Source organism: Physella acuta, unplaced genomic scaffold (assembly GCF_028476545.2).
Source record: "Physella acuta isolate Inbredline_101_S28 unplaced genomic scaffold, ASM2847654v3 ptg000164l, whole genome shotgun sequence".
Classification (NCBI taxonomy): Eukaryota; Metazoa; Mollusca; class Gastropoda; family Physidae; genus Physella; species Physella acuta.
In genome coordinates, this window is record NW_026731683.1 from 866,802 (window position 1) to 887,500 (window position 20,699).

General features: G+C 35.6%; 3 protein-coding genes across 5 annotated transcripts; 2 read left to right on the top strand and 1 right to left on the bottom strand.

Moving 5' to 3' along the window:
• Positions 1 to 477: 477 nt before the first annotated feature.
• LOC131936002 (U6 snRNA-associated Sm-like protein LSm1) lies at positions 478 to 3,191 on the top strand. The gene is made up of 4 exons (XM_059292792.1): positions 478 to 611; positions 1,725 to 1,793; positions 2,079 to 2,194; positions 2,514 to 3,191. Exons 1-4 carry the CDS (start codon positions 566 to 568, stop codon positions 2,676 to 2,678), a joined length of 396 nt encoding a protein of 131 aa, XP_059148775.1. The 5' UTR covers positions 478 to 565; the 3' UTR covers positions 2,679 to 3,191.
• A 536-nt stretch (positions 3,192 to 3,727) lies between these two features.
• Positions 3,728 to 16,199, bottom strand: LOC131936000 (cytosol aminopeptidase). Of its 2 annotated transcripts, none has more exons than XM_059292790.1 (14): positions 16,064 to 16,199; positions 7,402 to 7,523; positions 7,012 to 7,172; positions 6,845 to 6,913; positions 6,588 to 6,699; positions 6,241 to 6,405; positions 5,720 to 5,875; positions 5,503 to 5,627; positions 5,202 to 5,290; positions 5,006 to 5,108; positions 4,717 to 4,796; positions 4,429 to 4,575; positions 4,241 to 4,334; positions 3,728 to 3,970 (listed from the first exon to the last, which is right to left on the bottom strand). In XM_059292790.1, the coding sequence occupies exons 1-14, from the start codon at positions 16,064 to 16,066 to the stop codon at positions 3,912 to 3,914; spliced, it is 1,485 nt and encodes a 494-aa protein (XP_059148773.1). In that variant the 5' UTR covers positions 16,067 to 16,199; the 3' UTR covers positions 3,728 to 3,911. The 2 variants fall into 2 exon arrangements, with proteins under 2 accessions (XP_059148773.1, XP_059148772.1); XM_059292789.1 differs by lacking the exon at positions 16,064 to 16,199 and adding an exon at positions 8,321 to 8,470.
• LOC131935999 (uncharacterized) lies at positions 8,718 to 14,954 on the top strand. 2 transcript variants are annotated; one of them, XM_059292786.1, is made up of 2 exons: positions 8,718 to 8,826; positions 10,198 to 14,954. In XM_059292786.1, the coding sequence occupies exon 2, from the start codon at positions 10,260 to 10,262 to the stop codon at positions 14,487 to 14,489; it is 4,230 nt and encodes a 1,409-aa protein (XP_059148769.1). In that variant the 5' UTR covers positions 8,718 to 8,826; positions 10,198 to 10,259; the 3' UTR covers positions 14,490 to 14,954. The 2 variants fall into 2 exon arrangements, with proteins under 2 accessions (XP_059148769.1, XP_059148770.1); XM_059292787.1 differs by having other exon boundaries at positions 8,724 to 8,808.
• Positions 16,200 to 20,699: the final 4,500 nt, after the last annotated feature.

A 20,699-nucleotide genomic window follows, 5' to 3' on the forward strand; every position in this document is an offset into this window, starting at 1 on the left:
GGCCAAGGATATGAGATGAAACACCCACTGAAAAAAAGCATTTCTTGAGTAGGCCTACACAATGATATTCATTCTTTAGTCTGCCAAAAGTGAGTATCCAGTTGTGAGTTAAAGGATTATTACAAAATGCACTTTCAGGCAGATAACGCGAAGTATTCTATACAGCATCATTTTATTTTTAGTATTTACTGTTCTCGGTGCTAATTTAATCAGCTCTTAAAATCGAAAAATACTAGTCTTATTTCACGAAAAACTATCATTTTAATACATTACTTTTTCTGATATTGGCACCAAAATATCACGGTTTTTTTTTAAATTCTAGATCTAGATCTATATTTTGGTGCATTATTTTGCTTCGAAAATTCAGTCTCTATTTTGCAGCCAACAAATGGTATTTGAAAATTGTCTAATCGTTTATGTGAAATAGGCATTGCAAAAAACAAACAAAAAAAAAAACCCACCCCAGCTAATTGACCAGATTTGCGTACGTTTATCTGGCACATAGTTTCTTCTAAATGGTGTCTTGTAGTAGATGTGAAATAGTGAGAACTGTGATCGATAAAGGATGAATTACCTGCCAGGAACCGCAAGTTTAGTTGAGGAAATTGACAGTGAGCTAATACTTTATCGTATTGTTTATATTTACCTTAAATAAGCTGTATAACTAGATCTATAAGATAGACGTAACGCATGTATGTATTAATTGCGATTAAACTAATTTTTAACGTCCACAAATGTTATGGTCCAATAACATTTTTTCTTGATTTTATTTCTATTATTAAAAAAATTAGATTTAGATCCTAGACCTAATAGTCCTAATACTCAGTAGTACTAATACTAATAGGCCTCATATAGCCATGTCATAGTAGTCCAGTATCGTTTTTTTAACAAACCAAAATTTAGACATGCCCAGCAAACCCCCTACCCAAATAAATAAATCCTTATGAAGACCACACAATAAAAAACGAATTGATAATAATAGGCCTTAGTAAGTAATTAGGGGCCTACTAAACTACTAACAATCAGCTAAAATATTAAATTACTAGGGTACAAATAATCAATAATACCCTAAGCCAATATTGCCAGTAGTATTGTAATTGTTAGCCCATTGCAAAATGTGTGCTTGCTTGTGGTGCTCCCCCAGCAGTAGTCTACCCCATATCAAGTATCACTATTACCTTGTAATAGAAAAAAATCTAGTTTTAAATAAATATTTGTTGTAGGCCTACAAGAATTTTAAGCATATTTATAATGGAAATCAGCTTTTAGCCACTTGACTGATACAGTTTCATTGGTGGAAGATAGTTAGGGGTCATCCATAAATGACGTCACGCTTTTTTGACCATTTTTACCTCCCCCCTCCCCTCCGTCACACATGTCACAAAAAGCAGACCCCCCCCCCCCCCCTAAAATGACATCACACCTCAGCCTACAACCCCCCTTAAAATCTTGTCTGAAATCTGTCAAAATAGAGTATTTTAATCAATTCCTATTACAATTTATTAAAACTGTTTTCTAAAACGCAAAATAATGTCTAAAATTCGTTTTCTAACACTTCTTTTCTATAAAGCAAAAGTGTGACGTCGCACCATCTGAACCCCCCCCCCCCCTCATCACACATCGTCACAAAATTACGCCCCCCCCCCCCTCCCCCCTACGAGTGTGACGTCATTTATGGACGACCCCTTAGGCTTTTTTCAATGTTTTTATTTGCATTTCTTTAGAGAAATTGCTGGTTGTCTTAAGAGATGGACGGACTCTAATTGGATATTTAAGAACAATTGATCAATTTGGTATGTATCATATTTTTTTGTTAAGTGTTTATCACTAATTACTTAATTCTTTTTAAATGTAATCAAAATCACCATCCAACTTAAGTCATTTTGATGCACATTATAGTTATGAACATTTTTAATACTAAAATGCTAAGTAAAATATTAAAATTGTATTATTTGCTTCATAAAAAAGCATGGTTGTTAGTAAATAATAATATCATGGAAATAATCAGATTTTAATATTTTGAAACTGAGTTATAAGCAAGTGATTTTTAGGTAATTATTAGGTTTATATACTTTCAGCCAACCTTGTGTTGCACAGAACGATAGAGCGCATTCATGTTGGGAAGAAGTATGGTGATATACCTCGTGGTATTTTTATTGTTCGAGGGGAGAATGTGGTCTTATTAGGAGAAGTGGTATGGTCAGCTGGTTTTATTGTTTTTATACTATTTTAATTTATTTGTTTGTCATTTGATTAGACTGCTTTTTGTTGGGTCTGCACTTTAAATTCCATACTGTAAAATATTATGTAATTCCGACTTTTGAACTTCAGCATTGTCTACACTGATTATGTGATTATGCACATGTAAATTTAGTCCAAGCTGCTTTTACATTTGACTATCTTTAGTTGATTTTGTAGTCAATGTAATATTTCTGGTGTTATATGAATGTTGCAAGTTTTATTATTGTTGAAATAAGCTAATTAACCAAACTATATTTTTGTTTTCCACACAGGACCTAGAAAATGAAAATAACCTTCCCCTGGAGCAGGTGAATATTGACACCATACTTGAGTTACAAAGGGAACAACAGCTGGAAAGAGAGGCTGAGCAGGAGAGGAAGAAAAAAGCTATGGCAGAGAGGGGCATTCATATAGATCAAGCCATTGATGACTTTTAAATTAGACTCTGGTAAAAATTTTGTTGGCATTATCTTTGTGAAATTGCTTAGTTGACCTCAGTGCTGAGCTAATGTAGTGTGTCTCAATGAAACATATATCAAAGCACAGGTAGCTGGATTTTATTTAACTTTGCTATTTTTTACACAATATAAAAACCTTTGAAACTATTATACTGTTAATAGTCTTATTTTTTATCTGCATGTATCACACTTGCTGTTTAGAAAAAGAAAGCAAAGCATACTTAAAAATAGGCTTTAAACCTAGAGCAACAGTGATTCATCGAGATGCATTTCACCAATTGTATAAAATAGAGCACAAGGTTGTTGCAATAACTGTCAAGTTAAAATAACTAATTTTTTATGCATATTTTTGTTAGCATTAGTATTGATTGTACATATTTAAAATGTTTACAATGCATATGACTACAATTACTACAAAAGTAAAGCAGCATTAAACTGCTTTTCTTTGTAAAACATAAACTTCGTGCAAAATATGTAATAAACGTAACTGAAATTTTGATTCAAACTGATTTTTAAAGTTTCCATTATTTTATTGAGTCATTTGTAAACTAAGATTGGTTTATGGAGGACATTTTTTTATCATCATCATTACAGGCAAAAGGGTTTAAGTAGATAAATGGTTAAATTGCAAACTCAGGTCACTCCATTTAAAGTTTGCCCTGTGCTCATAAAGTAGTCTGAAAATGAGTCCCACTTTTCAAATAAGCTAAAATAATGTCACACAATTCCAACACAACACATTTTATTTATTTTCAGTACATTTAATCTTATTCATCAGCTGGTTATGAATACTTATATATGAGTTACAAATTACAATATAAAAAATGTATTACAAATGAAATGTTTCAAGTTATACAGCACCAGAATGTTATCTTGAATTAAAATAATAAGGCAGTTAAAAAATGCTGTATTTGAAATTATATGCAAAGTAAAGGTACAGTGTATTTTTAGACGTAATAGAATGGCCTGCTAAAGTAGTCTATTCTATTTTTAAAAAAAGTCATTGTTTATCATTGTAAAGCAAAATATTTTCCAGATGTTTCTCTAACCATTAAGGTGCTGAATAAAAATATTTGTATAACAAACATGACATTAACAAAAGACCTTAGGGGTTACATCTTCTGACTCACATGATGGTCAATTATTAAAATCTAACATGACCCTCTATGTATCTCTTACAATTCTGAATAAAACTTGGTGAACACAAAATTATTAAGCTTGCTGTTTACTCAGGTTTTCCAAGAATTGAACTAGAGTTCTTGTAGGGCGGCCTAAAAAGAAAAAAATTAAAAGCTGATACAATGATAAAAACTTTATAAATAAATAAAATAAAGCAAGAACGTAATTAATCACCAGGGAAATTTGAACTCTGTAAATTCCTTAAACCATGGTCAATTTAAGATAATTATAATTTAATTTTAGATCATTAAAATAGTGAGGAAGAGCCTAAACAATAAGTCATATTACATTGGCCATTTTTACAACCTTAATTAAACAGGAAACATTGGGACTCATGCAAAATATTAACGGTAAATTGGTACCTGACATTCCTTTACCCATGTAAGCTACATCACCCTTGTTCATCATTACACCTGCTATATCTAGATGGACCCAGTTGTCAGTTGACACAAATTCCTGCACATAAAAAAATTAAAATAGTCAAGTACAAAACTCGATGCTTTAATTATTTACCAGAATACACTTGAAACTAGCTAACAGTGGCATTTACCTTGAGGAAAGCAGCAGCAGTGCAGCTCCCTGCTTCTCTTTTCTTGCTGACATTGTTAATGTCAGCAAGATCACACTCAGTCATCTGTTTGGTGTAATGTTTAAATAATGGCATCCTCCACATGCGATCACCTGTTACTTTACCAGCCTAAAAGAAATAAGACACTACTTTAAGGAGAGGGTAATAAACATTTTTTGTAATACAATATAATAAAGGTACTAGCCACTGAAAACAGAAATATTTTAGATGCAACCCTCACCAACACAAAGTTGGTAACAGCATTCTTACATTGTGCAAGTTTTCCCAAATATTTTCAGACTTTGTGTATGCTGCAGTTGCCCCTGCACCTAAGGCTATGACAACTGCTCCTGTAACAGAAAAAAAAGTCATAAAAATAAGTGCATGATTTTAATTAGTATCAATAATATTGTAATTATATGATTTCAGGCTTTATCCATAAAAGAGTTTTTAAAAAACTACATCAAATGAACAAAATTACACACCATACATAGGTGTAAAAATCTACACCAAAACATAACATGGCAGTTTTAAGAATGGACTTTACAATTCTACAAACCTGTTAGAGTTGCAATGTCCAAAATAAGCTTTGGTTTGAAAGTTTCAGCATAACATAAAGCATCAGCCAGTATTAGCCTGCCCTCTGCATCAGTGTTGTCAACCTTTAAGTTTCAATCAGATAATTAGATCTACATCCTAACTAACAATTTTTTTATGTGATTTATGTCAATAAATAATATATATTAACTTTTTACCTGAATAGTCTTCCCATTCATAGCTGTTACTACATCACCAGGTTTGGTGGCTTTTCCACTTGGCATGTTCTCACACAATGGCACCAGACCTAATTAATTTTATAAACATTTTACTTTTTAAATAAATGGTTACAATACCTAAAGTTGTACTTATAAAACATTCCATTGAGTAAAGGGGATAAAGAATACTCTTTAAAAAAATAAGTGATGGCATTATCCTTTGAAAAACTGTTTATGATGAAAAACATCAGGAGGGATATTAAGTTCCTAGAGTATAACAGCTATAAGATGTAACCTTCACCTTTTACATTGATAGGCAAACCCAGTTTAGCAGCTGCTTGAATACTGCTAACTACAGCAGCAGCTCCACCCATATCTGCCCTCATTTCATCCATACCACTTGATGGCTTGATTGATATACCACCACTGAAATGGCAACAACATTAAGCCAATTCAGGGTTTTATTTAATAATTAATTTCCAAAAATAAATAAAAAATGAGAGTATAATTTTAACAACCTATCAAAAGTGACTCCTTTGCCAACAAATGCAACAAATGGATCATCAGCCTTTCCACCTTGGTAATCAATTTCTAGAAACTTTGGTGGCTCGTCTGATCCCCGGGTTACTGATAGGAAAGATCCCATCTTCATGGATTCAGCCCACTCCTTTTCTCTGAAATAGTTTTATACAAATTTAACACCACAAAACATCCCTTCATAAGACAAAATTTGTATTTTTTGCTTCAAAATGAATAAACCTGTGGACACTTGAAATCTTAATGTTGCCCCACACTGAGCTAACTGGATTACCTCATATAAAAAATTTCACCAATTAGGTTTTCTACTAATATTTGTTGAGACTATCTGTTAAAGTTCAGTTGTAAAGTTGTTTTAAATATTAACTAATAAATGTGTTATAAAATAACGTAAATCACTTGGAAGCTAGTAACCTACTGTCAATATTACAATGTTTTCATTAGAAGATTATAAGCTTTTTAGTTTACCGAGTTGTTTCTTCTCAGAACTAACATAACTTACCTGACAGTGATCTTGACATTAGGGAGATCTCCTAAAGTCTTCTCAACTTCCTGGCAAAAGATGGTGGGAGTCATCAGATTTGCTGGGTTTTCTTTCAACCATCTGGCAAAATTCTGAGCACTAGCAAAAATTTGACCTCTTGACCACTGTGCATTTACTTTTGACCTATACAAATTACATAATATTAACATTAATAATGAGTGACTATTGGGTAAACAGAGTTAACTAAATACAAGCAAGCCAAAATAGTAAAAACTTTAATAAAGATAATGTTATCATTGATGAAAAATAATCTGGGTTACTAGGTTCATAAAAAAATATTTTATCATTTTAAAATAAAAACTCACTCCTCTCCCAGGCCTTTAGTGTAGAGCGTGACATTCACTTTTGGTTTCCTTTTGTCTTCTTGTTTCAGATCATCAAAAGAATGCAGGGATAGAAAAGCACCTTCAGCAGCAGCTAAAAATAAATTACAATGTCTGTTAAGAAAGATATAACATTAAATGTGAGTTAGGTCAGATTAAATGATTAAATTAATACAGCAAGTAGGGTAAACACCAGTACCTGTACTTGAAATGACAAACTGCTGAGTATACAAACTCACCTTCGGCGTCTCCACATGCCTCTATGTCCACATCTGTCTGTCCTGCTTCACGCAAACTTAAAACTGCACCTAAACAGAAGAAAAAAATTTTGAAAAAAAAAAAAAATCATTAAGGTAATAAATATGAACTAACATGCTAGAAAATATCATTAGAACAAAAAACTGACTTGCAACAGCAGTTCTGACATTTTCTTTTCCCTGATCAACCTGTTCAGTGTCATCATAGCCTGCATCTTGTTTCCCAAGGTTAGCTACAGCCACAGTAGAGTAGGTTTCATCAAGGCCATACAGCAGACGGACTTTACCACAGCTCAGTTTTTTGCCAGCACTGAAAATTATCATTAATTTTTTATTTATTTTGTAGGTTAACCTAAAAATAATACATTAAATTCATTTCACTTTTCTGTTAAACCACAAATTTTGCAATGAAAGCATTAAATAAATGCTAATTGTTTATAATTGGAGTCAACAGATTACTTTATATACCAAAAACATCCCATACAAACATAGCAACAATTACAATGAGTACAACAAAGAAACCTTAGTAATTGACCTACATCTTCAAAACAGACTCAAGTTTTCCAGCAGTAGATTCATCAAAGCTTTTAGCAGATGGAGAGAATATAAATGGTCCATCTTTTTCATTTGGCTCATATACACCCAAGACAAGTCCTTTGCTCTAAAAGAAAATTATGAACATCTTTGAAGTATACTTTTCGTTTCATAAAAATTATTACATAACGCTACCTTGATTATAGCTTGACTTGCAGTATTAATTAGACCAAATGGTTAATGTTTTAGATCAATTTCTGAGATTTGGGTTGATGGGCACAGGACAGGTCAATGAAACATGACCGGAGAGCAGGTTTTCAGACTATTTCATTTTATTGTACATCTATAATCTGTATTGCCCAATACTCCCTACATCTATTATTTTGTGGACTCATTAGGTTAAACCAGGCTTAAGGCCAGTAAAATTCTTATGAGAAAATTACCACTGGCTGGAATGTACTAGATCTATAGACCTAAATTTAAAAAATGGTGCAGACAGTCAATGCAATAGGTAGGCATGATTTTTTAATTTTTTCAACCAATAAGCCTAACCTAACCTTGTTGTGACATTGCTTTTTTTTTCATTATTTGCAACATGACTGAATTATAAATTAGGCCTAACCGCCTAACCCTAAACTCTAAACAAATTTAGAAGTAAGCTTTTAGGTACTAGATCTAGATGAATATATCTATCTATCTAGATCAATATATTCACTACACACAAAAAGAATAAGTGGTGAGGAAGTAATGCAGACAATATTTCACAATTTTTAGGATTAGGACTAAGTCTAAGAAGAGTGTGTGTGTGGTGGCCGTGCCCGTGGGCCCCTGTCCATTCGCTATCGTAAAATTATTTTTTGTTTCACAAATCGAAGCTTAATTTTCATTTGTGAAGCATGTCGTGGTACATTTTAACTATTTTACCTGTGTTAAAGACACGCTAAAAAACCTAGAATTACTTGAATTGTACCATTTTAGTGAAGTTTTCGAGTGCTGCTTTAATAGCAGACTCAGCTGGTATCCTGCTTGCCTCAAGCACATTGTTATTAATCGAATCTTTTCAGAGTTCTCTACCCTGTAATCGTAATGTATTAATACATTATTTAGCAATAATGCTTTAGGCCCTACAAAGCTTATAAGCTGATACCATTTTCAAAACAAAGTATTATAATAGTCTAGATTTTTTTCTGTATTTTGTGCTTTATATTATCTAAAATAGTCTACAAATAGTGCTCCACTTTCTTTTTTTATATATTTATAATCTAGATCTATAGACCTATTTAATGTTGCATTTGGCGAACCTAACCACAGCTTTTGTAAACAACATGGCCGATGGCTGAATTTATAACCAAATACCAAATAATGAATAAATAGTAGAATTTAGATCCAGAGTCTAGATCTAGAACTGAATTGTATGAACTGAAACGAAAGTAATTAATTAGTGACATTAAGCCTATTTAAATTAGTACCTAGCCTCCTACTAGATCTACTACTTCACTACTTTTAACTTTTACTAACTCAAACTGACTTAGAATTTTAGAATAGATTTTTTGGTAATCTATCGTTTTGGGTACGTAAAATCGCCCGCGATTTGTAATGTGAAAAACAGGTGACTCCTTAAATTTTAATAATTATTTCACATTTTGGGGAGGATTTATGTTTTAAAAAATTCAAAAATGTTTCCTTGATTCATTTATGTACCTGTTTTTAAACAATTGAATTAAAACTTTTCCGTAATAAATGAAGACTAGCGATGTTTCCAACAGATGCAGCCATGCTCGTTTACTATAGCAGCCATCTTGTCTAAGTTTTATTTTTATAAGCTTTTAGCGCCAGATTCAGGGGGAAGCCACTCTATTTTACAAATGGCTGCTGTTTATATAGCAAATCTTGCTCTCAGACACTGCTGTTTAAAGTTAATTTCTGGCCTATATCGATATATTTAGCCATTGATTTAGGTTTATTATTCATTTATCTATAATATTTGACACAATAGTATGACAATACACTTCTATTAAAGCCTTGACAATGAGGTAACGTTTTCGTACATAAATAGCCGCGGGCGATTTTACGTACCCAAAACGATAGATTACCGATTTTTTTTCTCATTTCTAGATCTAGAGAATCTAGATCTTAACTAAAATTTTACTAAAATATTCTAAATGAATTTAGATGGAAGTGGTTTGAACGTTTGCTTATCTTTGATAAGTTTGATTGTAAGAGAAAGAGGACTTGGCTTTCTCAGTGGTTTAAAAACAAAGGTAAAAAGAATATACAAGAGCTTGAGGTGGTGTCTATAGAATAAAGATCCCCATAATCCAACCGCAGCTATGGTAATCTTTTTACAAAACAACCATCAAGTCAAAAATGCAAGAAAATTTGAAAAAATGTTTAACTATAAAAAAATTATGGTCGGCTGTGGGCCCCTAAATGGCATGCCCCCCCCCCCCCCCCCATTGCGGGGTCTGGCTGCACTGTAGTTCTGCCCCTGTCATGTAGTAGATCTAGTAAACAATACATTTAAAACTCTATTAAATTACTAATTTTGTTAGTAGTTAGTATTACTAATTAACTTTTCTAATTTAGATCTAGTATTAGTTATTTGTATACTGGCACAAATGCTGGTAGTGATAAATTAATATATTTAGTTTCATTGTGTTTGGTTAGTGACTGGTCCTGAAAAGAACTTCATAAACTATTTTTTTGAGAACATTTATATGAAAAACCTATCCAGTTTAAAACTTAAATTATAGAGTCACATTCATCACTTGGTTTTAATAATTTCTTTTTTAATATTTCAGCCAGTAGCCTATAGAAGGATGAATATACAAGAACTATGCAGATGTTTTCCTGACAATATTTTATGTATCTAATTATAATAATCATATTTGAGATGAGTATTGCTGGTAGAAGTGACTGTCGCTTAGATGATTGCTATGCAATAAAGCCCATCAATAAATCACTTCAAAATATTCAGAGTGAGTGTGCAGAAGAAAAACTCTCATCCACTAAAGGAGAAGATGAAAAGCAACCAGGTCATAGGAGAAGTGCATCCCAGTCATTATCACCAACATATCCAAAGTATCAGAGATTTAATTCCTATCAACCATCCACAAATGATTCATCTAAAAGTGGTGAGAACACAGCAGGTTTGAGACCCTGCAAGTCAGAAGATTATTTAGTGAACAGGCTTCTAATTGTATCTAGTAAAATAAGGAATGTTGTCTCTATTAGACATGCACTTGTTCCTGGGGTGTATTGCATTCAATACAACTATGATTCTTCTACGCTAGATGACATTGAAACAATGATAGCGCAAACTATCAATGGCAAAAAAGTTCAAAGTATTGCATTTATTATTCATTGCACTGGATCCTCCCTTTTTCTTTCTGCTAAGGAAGACAAGAACATTAATAAAGATGGAAGTCTTGATAAATCAGTTCAAGAGTTCTTCTTGCACATTGTTCAAAATCATTTTTCGCATGTTAATGCATCATCTAGAATAGATTTTCTTGGGTGGCATTGTCTACAGAATACAGATACAGTTCCTCCATTTGTGTTAGAGTTACAGAACTTGACTGGTGTTACTGTTGGTGTATGGAGGGATTTATCAGGGGTTAATGTTAATCAGAAATTAGGAGAGGATGGTGGAAAATGTAGCATTGGAGAGTTGTACTTTCGACTGGACAAGCTTAGAAATTGGAGTGGCAGGCATCAACAGAGTTTGGCAGGGTTTGAGAAAATAAGAACAGTTGGCAAGGGGGCTTATGGTGCAGCTGTATTATATAAGAAAAAAGACGATGAGTCGTTAGTTGTGTTAAAAGAAATAAACATGCATGATCTCAATGCTTCAGAAAGACAATTAGCGTTAAATGAGGTCAGTGTCTTGGCCATGTTAGACCATCCAAATATTATCAGCTATTATGATAGTTTTGAAGAAGATGGTGTTCTTATGATAGAGATGGAATATGCAGATAATGGAACTTTGGCTCAGTTTCTTGCCAAGCAACAAGACCGGTTATTAGAAGAGAAGTGCATTCTTGCAATGTTTCAACAACTGGTAGCTGCCATCATGTACATTCACTCACACAACATCCTTCACAGGGATCTAAAAACTGATAACATTTTTTTAACTAAAGAAGGTGTGATAAAAATTGGGGATTTTGGTATTTCTAAAATGATGGGATCTGCAAGTATAGTTGCTCAAACTGTGTTAGGGACACCTTATTATATCAGCCCAGAAATGTGTGAAGGGAAGCAGTACAGCTTCAAGTCCGACATCTGGGCGCTTGGTTGTGTTCTTTATGAAATGGCCTGTTTGCAAAAAACATTTGAAGGCTCAAACTTACCTGCTGTTGTTAATAAAATAATGAAAGGGTCATTTCCACCTTTGAAGGGAAATTTTAGTGATGAGTTTAAAGATATGGTGACTGATATGTTAAAGAAGAATCCAGATGAGCGCCCAGAGGCACAGGATATTATGTATACAATTTTACCCCAACTTTTGAATAAACAAGGAAGTTTAAAATCTGATCAGGATGAAGCTTCCTCTGATAGTAAACAACATAAAGGGAAGATTCGGTCAGTCTTGTATTATTTTGAATCCTCCTCTGGAATTCTTACCTGTGTGAATGATTTACCTCCTCGTATGAAGATAAAACATATGGCAGTTGGCCCGGATCATGTGATCGTTACAACCACTGAGAGACAGGTGTTCTCCTGGGGTTGTGGTGGGAGTGGTCAGCTCGGGCATGGTGATACTAAAAACAGAGACATGCCAACTCCTGTGGAGGGACTTAAAGGAAAATCTATCACCATTTGTTGTTGTGGTTTAGGCTTCAGTGTGTTTGGTAGTGACAATGGATTGGTGCTGACTTGTGGCGATGGGAGTAACGGTTGCCTTGGACATGGGGATTGGTGCAATGAGACCAGACCAAGGCTGATTGAATCTCTGTTAAGTGTTGATGTAATGGCTATTGCAAGTGGGTTGAAACATGTTGTGGCTATAGGCAGATCTGGGCAAGTTTTGTCATGGGGAGATGGTTCAAGTGGTCAGCTTGGCCTTGGAAGTGAGGAGAGTCAGTGTATTCCCACAGAAGTTCATATAGCTGAGGCTGTGGTTTTTAAAGATGTGAACTGTGGTGTTGATGGCACCATGCTTATATCAGATGTTGGTGGTGTTTTTGCATGTGGTAACAATGAAAATAACAAACTGGGTCTGAACAACAGGCAGGGTTTTTTAATGGCCATGAAAAATATATTTAACAAAACTGAAGTAGATGGTAAGAATGTTCCCACACCTGTTAGATCCCTAGCTAGGCATCGTGTTGTTGTGGTCTCAATGGGCGCAAACCACACTGCCGTCATTGTTGAACCTGGACATGTCATCACTTTTGGGAAAAACTCTGAAGGCCAGTTGGGTAACTTGAACTCCAAGCCGTCAGCAGCACCGGTAGAAGTAAAAACTCTAGAACAGAAAGCTGTCAACCGTGTTCAGTGTGGGGAGCACTACACCGTGGCTGGTACTAAAGACCATGAGCTGTACTACTGGGGGTTGAGGTACAAGATGCCACCCCCTGTAAGGTCTGAAGACACGACGAGCCAGTCTAGCTGTAATGAAAGCAGTACTGGGGTTCAAGCAAATTTACACAAAGATGACATGTGCGTTGAAAGTCTTGCCACACAGCTGAATAGCTCAAATGGAAGCCAGTTTGATGAGAAGGAGGAATTCATAAAGAAGCACGGTATAGCTAATGAACCACAGGATCAAGTATCAAATACTCATGAATCTGATTCCCAAGGGTTTAGGCCAATCAGTAGCATCCCTCGTCGATCTCTGAGTGCTAGTAGTCAAGAGAGAAGCAAGGATAAAGAGATTTCTAAGGATGGAAGTATCCTAATTCTGCATCCAATGGAGCTGATAAAGTTGAAACAAGGAAATGAGAAAATGTTACTGGGCAACATTTATTGCCATGGGGAAAATTTGTTTATTCAAGTGGAGACAACTGCACCTCCACCACGACGAAGAACTTTTAAAAAGCGAATTTTTCGTAGAAAATCTGGTCAGTCCCTGTCGGCAACTAGTTCTAATAGTATAAACAACAGGGGAGGTAAAACAGATGATAACTCATGCTCGTCAGAGACTTCTGAAATGGACACACATAGTGATATTCCAGCATGGCTGAAGGAAGAACTAGCGCAAAGTGCAGCCATAGGAAATGATGGCAATGAAGCAGATGATACTAGTGCACAGTCAGATGAGGAGAGGAGAACTGAGGGCATAGACTCTTCCATGTCTAGCATCCAAGTGAACAGAGTTATCTCCCCTGTTGCCAACAATATTTGTTTGTCTTCAAGACTCGATCCAGTTTTTATAAGCGGAGATAAACTTAGCCCTCGTCAGAATTACAGGCCCCAAACTCGCAACCGTGTGAGTTCAGTTAATAGTTCCGGAAGCAATACAGATGCTTTGTTTGCTGAAACTTTCACAGACAGCAGCTCTGGAGAAGTTGGCAAAAGTTTAAAAAAACATTCCACCTCTTCCGCTCTGCCACCCAGGGTAACACTGAACTCTAAAACAAAATCTAAACTTCAAACCAAAACAAAAGACCGAGTAACTGTTAAAGACAAGACTCCACCCCTCGTCCCCAGGGATAGAGGGGTAGTGCGGGGGCTGGTGTCTGATGTTACAGCCAAGAGAAGAGAGGAGTCCCTGTTGTTTGAACTGGAGAGAGTCAAACAGGAGAAGAAACAAGCGGATGCTAGGGTCAGGTTACTGGAGAAGGAAAGAGAAATGCAGAAGGAGTATTTGAAACAGGAGGCGGAGAAAATTGCTAAAGAAAGGGAAGTGTCGCTGGTCAATGAAGTGGAGAAACTGCGCCTTGAGATTGAGGCTCAGAACAATGTGCTACAAAACCACCAGCGCGTTGTGTATGAGCTACAGCATCAGCTGAACCTTGTCATGGTGGAGCAGCAGAGCCTGGGGAATGGGCTGACTCCAAGGTCTAATGATGAGGAGGACCTCACTCCTAGATACGATGGCTCAACTCAGTCAAGTAAAGGGAAGATAAGCAAGATTTGTTTGTTACAGTAGTTACTCTTCCTTGTCATGGGATCTCAATTGTTGATGTACAGTAATACTAAATGTGATTTCTAATTTATTTAATGTACATGTATCCTATCGTTAAACATTTCATGTACTTTAATTTATTATAATACTGTATTGTAGACATTTTGTGGTACAGATAAAATAGACTAGAATGTTAGTTTTATTTATTTGTATGGAGTGATTTTAGCTTTGTTAGTGATTGTTATAAGCCTACCATCTGTGATTTGGGTTTTATATAACACTTTATCAACCGTCCATTTTTTAAATGTATACAGTCTATGTATTAACACTAGTATACAAGTTATACTACACTGTATGTAATAATGTTAACATTCCATTGTGGTTTTTTTTACTACTGCAACTCTACATGCAGCTGTAGTATGTGCTTTATATTCTCCACAAACTGTTATTATTTATGATGTGGACAAAATTTTCAGAATATTAAAATGCTCTGTTGACTACAATAAATTGTTTGTTAAATAACCAGTAGAATTAAATGTCATCTGGTGTCTGTTTAACTACTCATGACCAACTCCCTCTTTGATGTTAGCATTGTATGGGCTATAGTATCCATTTGGTGGCATTGACCCTACACCTAACCAAAGCATTCAATAGCTCATACATCCCTGCCATTTATTACCATACTCTGATCAGAGGTCGTGTCTTCTGTAGACCTACCCCATCTTATCCACTTGCCTCGACTTAATGTTTAGTTTAATTGAGACTGACCCTCATTTAATCACACTGTTGTTTATGGTTCCTTTTATTTTGAACCATGGTGTTGGGGGATGTATTGGAGTGAACAATGTTTATGGGGTCGCTGTCTCAAATTAAAAAGGCTCATTTATTTTTATGTATAAATCGTACTTGTGACAGTACAACGCAGGTTTCGATAGGGTAGATAATGGTATAACTAGGCTACGGTAGCCTGTCATCAATTACTGGGGCAGTCACTTAAGTAGGCTATCGTTGCCTATCAATACTATCATAGACCTAGTGTTACCGAATGACTATCAGGCATATCAACATAACGGTAAACTTGCCAGGACCTTGTTACGTTTTTAAGAAGTAACTGACTTAACTACTAGTGAGAGTATCAGTAATGAGTAGTAGTTGTCTTTTTTATACTGGCATAAAACAACCGTTATCCAAACACTTTTAGTACTAAAATGTAAGGAGCCTATTTATTCATATATGTTTATTTCTTGTTAAACAATTCTAAGAAGAACATTATAGACCAATGAATTTATGTTGTAGTAATCCCATGCTAGCTTTAGATCCGATCTTGAATCCAAGGCGTCTACAAAACACAATTTTACAGAATGCCTTTGCATTAACTACATTATGTATAATATCTACCATCTCTAGTTAAACCTAGTCTTCCATACAGTCACTATTTACACTTTCTGTTGTAACAGAACGAAGATGGGGAAAGGAATTATTTTTTGTTTGTGTTATAAAACAAACGGCGATTTACATAAGTAGACCTACATTTACCGCATACAATAGCTGGTATTGTATATGTCAACATACAACTTATGAGAGTAAAACATATTTACCATGTCTGCAGGCTCTCCTACACGCTGTATGTGTGCTGTACACTTAATTCTTGCTGAGTGTAGATAACATTAACAGGGTCTATATTTTTATACAGCCATAGTGTGTCCTGTGTAGTTGAATTTAAGTGCTTTCATAAACGGAAACCGTTTTATTGAAACTGCGCGTATTAACCTTTTTATGTACATGTAATGTAAGCTTATCATTGGTCTAGATTTTTTTTTTGTTTTTTTTTTTTTACAAGGAGCAGAAGCATGATAGAGCAGGTCACTAGCAACGTCCAGGGACTTAATTAGGTAATTAGTAAGGTCTTTAAAATTTGATGACCTCACGTAGGCTCCATTCCGTTTCCTTCATCATAATATGGCCTACATTTTTTTGTCATTTTTTTTTTCTTATTAACAGTTACTCGCCCGACCCAGGCTTCACAACAAGCATACCCGTGTATAGTTAGGTTACGAGTTAGAGAACTGAGAAAGCATGGTTGAGTCTTGACAATAAAATTCAGTTTGCACAGCAATAATTAATTTCCTTAGTCAACGCGGTCTTTTTTTTTTTTTGGTACAAGTACAAAATTCTCCTGTCTATCGATAGCGACATAACGTTTTAAGCGCATAAAAAAATTAGAACAGCCGCTACATCATTCATAAAGTTGTAACTGGACAATCTGTTGCATGCGCCACACGCTTATCCAGAGCCAGCCCACTCAATGATGTGTTGTATCGAGTCGTGTATCGTCAACTGTTGCATTCAATCCTCAGTATTTTCGCGACTTACCAGCCGACATACAGAAACAAAATTTGTCGAATTCTAAAAAAAAAATCATTCGTGTCAATCTCGACAAGCGCTACTGGTTCTTCTTTGTAGAGAAAATTAAGTTGTAAAATATTAATGGGATGGGGGGGGGGGTTACTTTAAAGACTTGCATATTAAAGGAAACAAGTGGATACATGTTTCTTTTTAAGATTTAAATGTAATTTTCCTCTACGAGCGATATTTGATAACTAAATAGGTTTCAGAAGAACGCGATCAGCTTAATTTTTTTATGACAAGATTTATGTTTCTGTACGGATTAGTGCAGTTCTTTATGTTGTAGATAAGTCAACACACTTGACTAATGACTGCATCCCATCTTATCACAGAAGATAATTTACTAACTTCTGTCCTAGAGAGTCTCCTCACAAAAAGTAGTCCCTGTTCACATGACTTACAAGTGTTTGCCCTGGTGTCAAAAAACCCATGAGTAATCATAACAAAGTAAACAACATTGTGCGGAGTTGGCGTCAAGTTTTACCTCTACACATTAAGCGGAGTGTGCTTTAAAGAAAGCCATTTTTAAACTCATGTTTTAATATTTTCTATTGCATTTTAAAAAATTATTCTAAATCGTCACACATCGTCACAATCCAGACAACATCTCCAAAAATATTTTAGTCTAATTTCATCAGTTTTAAGACCCAAGAGATGACTCCACTATGCACACTCTCCTACACCACGATCCCAACCCACATAAAACGAAATTACTTACCAAACAGCTCTCCCTCACTTACTAGAACAAACAGGATTACGTAAATATAAACTTTTGAATTAACCCACAAACCGCTTGGCCGCCGAAGTTAAGAAAATTGTCATAAGGGGAAAATGTAAAACTACATAGAGCAATTTATGTCAAATAAAAACAGCATTTTAGGGTTTGTTAGGGCGTGGCATCCATCAAACCCGGAGGAAACACGACATGGCATGATGCCACCACACAAAAGACCAAAAGACGTAGCAGCTCACTGTGTGCATGTTCTTCTATCCAGGTTCAAGGGTTAGTTTATAAGACGCCACCCTTCTGTGTAAGAGGGCGGAGGTCCCTGGAAAAGTATGTGTGGGGGGAAGGGGCGGGGGGGGGGGGGGTGAATAGGAAACTGTGACGCTACACATTGTTAATTTTTAATTAAGTTTTTTTAAAAATAAATTTATGTTAGCGCATCTAGAGTCTACGTGTGATTTTCAAAGATGCAATTAATCACAACCCGGATTTGCTAAACTACTCATCCGTATGTGATGTTTACGACCAAATTGACTTAGCCAGCAGTTAGCTACATATTTATTTAATTATTTCCTTTGTATAAATAATTTGCTATGTTAGAAAAATATTTTTTACGAGCCGACCTGCGGCGTAGCATACGCCGCTATTTAGTTGTTTTTTTTTCTTTCTACTTTTCAGTGATTCATAATTTGTGTATACGACACTACCAATGCTGCGACTGAAAATATTTTGCTATAATACAATATCAGTAGCTCGTGAAGGACGATCATCCTCCCCGCCCCCATGAAAGCAGCCGTCCATGACGACAGTTTACCGACGACAAGATCACGCAGAAATTGTTACCCCCCCTTCGTTTCAAATTGTTTAAATACTAAATTATCTGACCATAATAGCCATCACTAATTCAACCCGGCTCTACGATTGTAATCACTCATCGTGAGCCACCAGACTAGAGACAAGGGAGGGGCAAGAGAGGCGTGCTTACGTGGTGGTGGTGTCCCACTTTGTCCCAAGGTAGAGAAAAATATATAGAGAGAGATTCATTTCGGGGATCGGAAAAAGGGTCATCCATATATAACGTTACGCTTTTTTTTCTCCCTCCTCCCCTCCCCACCCCTAAAATGACGTAACACCCCAGCCTACAACCCCCCTCAAAATTGCAGTTGAATTTTTCTTAAAACATCGATATTTTTTTCCAAAATATTGTCTGAACTCAGTCTATATATAGAGTATTTTAATCAATTTCTATTTATTAATATTTAATTCCCCTTTCAAACCTGATGGTCTATGGGGCAAGGGAAGTAGAGTTCACTTGTTTCTGTGAAAACAAAAACATATGAAGGAATAGTGTGGTCAGCACTATGCCCAGTCGCCTTTACTTTCCCTAACGTGAGTCGGGTGGACTCAAGGACGTTCTACTAACTTGAACCCGGATTCGAACTCAAGACTTACGGGTTAGCAGTCCAGCTCTCTACCGCTAGATCACTCAGTCCCACCAATTTCTATTACAATTTATTAAAACAGTTTTCTAAAACGTGAAATAACGTCTAAAATTAGTTTTCTAACATGGCTTTTTTACAATGCAAAAGTGTGACGTCGCATCATCTGAACCCCCCCCCCCCTCATCACACACCGTCACAAAATTTCAGACCCCACTCCCCCCTACGAGTGTGACGTCATTTATGGATGACAGTAGCGTAGCAAGGATCGTCTCGTGGGGGGAGGGTTCAAGTTTTTACCCGGGGACAAACTTTCGATTTGCATCCCCCTCAAACTTTTGATTTGCACCCCCCCCCCTCAAACTTTCGATTTGCACCCCCCCCCTCATACTTTATATATATACCGAGGGGTCTATGGGGGGGTTATGGTCCCCCCTAACAGAGTTTCTTCCAGGCATCTCTTCGGGGGGGCGAAGCCCCCCCGAAAAATTTTTACCGCCCCCCCGAACGAAATGAAATTTATATAATATATATAGAAAATATATACTTTTAACAGTGTCCGCCCCCCCCGAAGAAAGTTTACCGCCCCCCCGAAGATTTCAAGTGCCCCCCCGGAGAAAAAAGTCTGGAAGAAACACTGCCCCCTAACCCCCCCTGCCTACGCCACTGATGGATGACCCCTAAAGCCCAAATATGATACCATTCTATTGCCCAAGCTATGACGTATGCTGATAATTAAAGTCAATGTGAACTCCGGTGAACCCTCTCCTGCTGATGATCACACTGACGATTACAAGCTATTTAATTGGAACTGTCCTAATGTTTTTTAATGCTTTTTTATCTTTTCTAAACAAAACTTACATTCATCACAAAAAAAAGTAAATTTAGCTCTAAACCTAGATTTCTAGTGTTTTCTAACGTTTTTGTGTGTTTCGGTTGAGTACCGTATATAAAATACGCTCAACCGTAACCTAGGTGAACGTGAAGCAGCGAATAAAAAAATATAATCTAGATTAAAGATTTACGCTAAAAATGGAGTTAAATCAAAACAAAGAACGTGAAGGTGAATGGATTTTGTTTTGTGTTTGTAGTTCACCTAAAATCTAGATTATTTACTGGACTAGATTCTAGATTACATTTTTTAGCGATTAAATGTAAGATCTAGATCTAGATCTAGAATCTAGATCTGATCTTGCAATTTTTAAAGTTAGATTGCCGCTGGTATTTTAAATTTTTAAATTCTAAACACTAAACAGTAGTAGAATCTAAATATGGACTTCTATCTCTAGTCAAAAAGTCTAGTCTAGATCTAGATCTAGATCTAGATGTACGACTAGATCTATCTACTGCTAGATCTAGATTATTCTAAATCTATCTAGATCTAGAAATCTAGTATCTGCTACACACTACTCTAATAATACACAGTCACAGTACACACTAGATTATTTAATATTTAGATTCTAGATCTCTAGATATAGATTTCTTGATCGTCGATAATCTAGATCAATATAAATATTATTAATATTATTATTAATAGCGCTAGCTTATTCAATATAATTTATTTTTTGTCCTGTTCTAGATCTAGAATCTAGATCTAGTTGGTTGCAAGCTCCTTCATACTGTGACCAATCTTATTGTTAATTTATTGAATTATATATAGCA

What these genes read in the sequence shown, in the direction of transcription:
- LOC131936002 (XM_059292792.1), top strand. Translation starts at nt 566, where the DNA reads ATGAATTACCTGCCAGGAACCGCAAGTTTAGTTGAGGAAATTGACA. An exon ending in AAGAACAATTGATCAATTTG is followed by an intron (nt 1,794 to 2,078) that starts GTATGTATCATA and finishes ATATACTTTCAG; the next exon opens with CCAACCTTGTGTTGCACAGA. An exon ending in TGGTCTTATTAGGAGAAGTG is followed by an intron (nt 2,195 to 2,513) that starts GTATGGTCAGCT and finishes TTTTCCACACAG; the next exon opens with GACCTAGAAAATGAAAATAA.
- LOC131936000 (XM_059292789.1), bottom strand. Translation starts at nt 8,437, where the DNA reads ATGTGCTTGAGGCAAGCAGGATACCAGCTGAGTCTGCTATTAAAGCAG. An exon ending in TTTGCCTATCAATGTAAAAG is followed by an intron (nt 5,291 to 5,502) that starts GTGAAGGTTACA and finishes AAAATTAATTAG; the next exon opens with GTCTGGTGCCATTGTGTGAG. An exon ending in GGACATTGCAACTCTAACAG is followed by an intron (nt 4,797 to 5,005) that starts GTTTGTAGAATT and finishes TTTCTGTTACAG; the next exon opens with GAGCAGTTGTCATAGCCTTA.
- LOC131935999 (XM_059292786.1), top strand. Translation starts at nt 10,260, where the DNA reads ATGTATCTAATTATAATAATCATATTTGAGATGAGTATTGCTGGTAGA.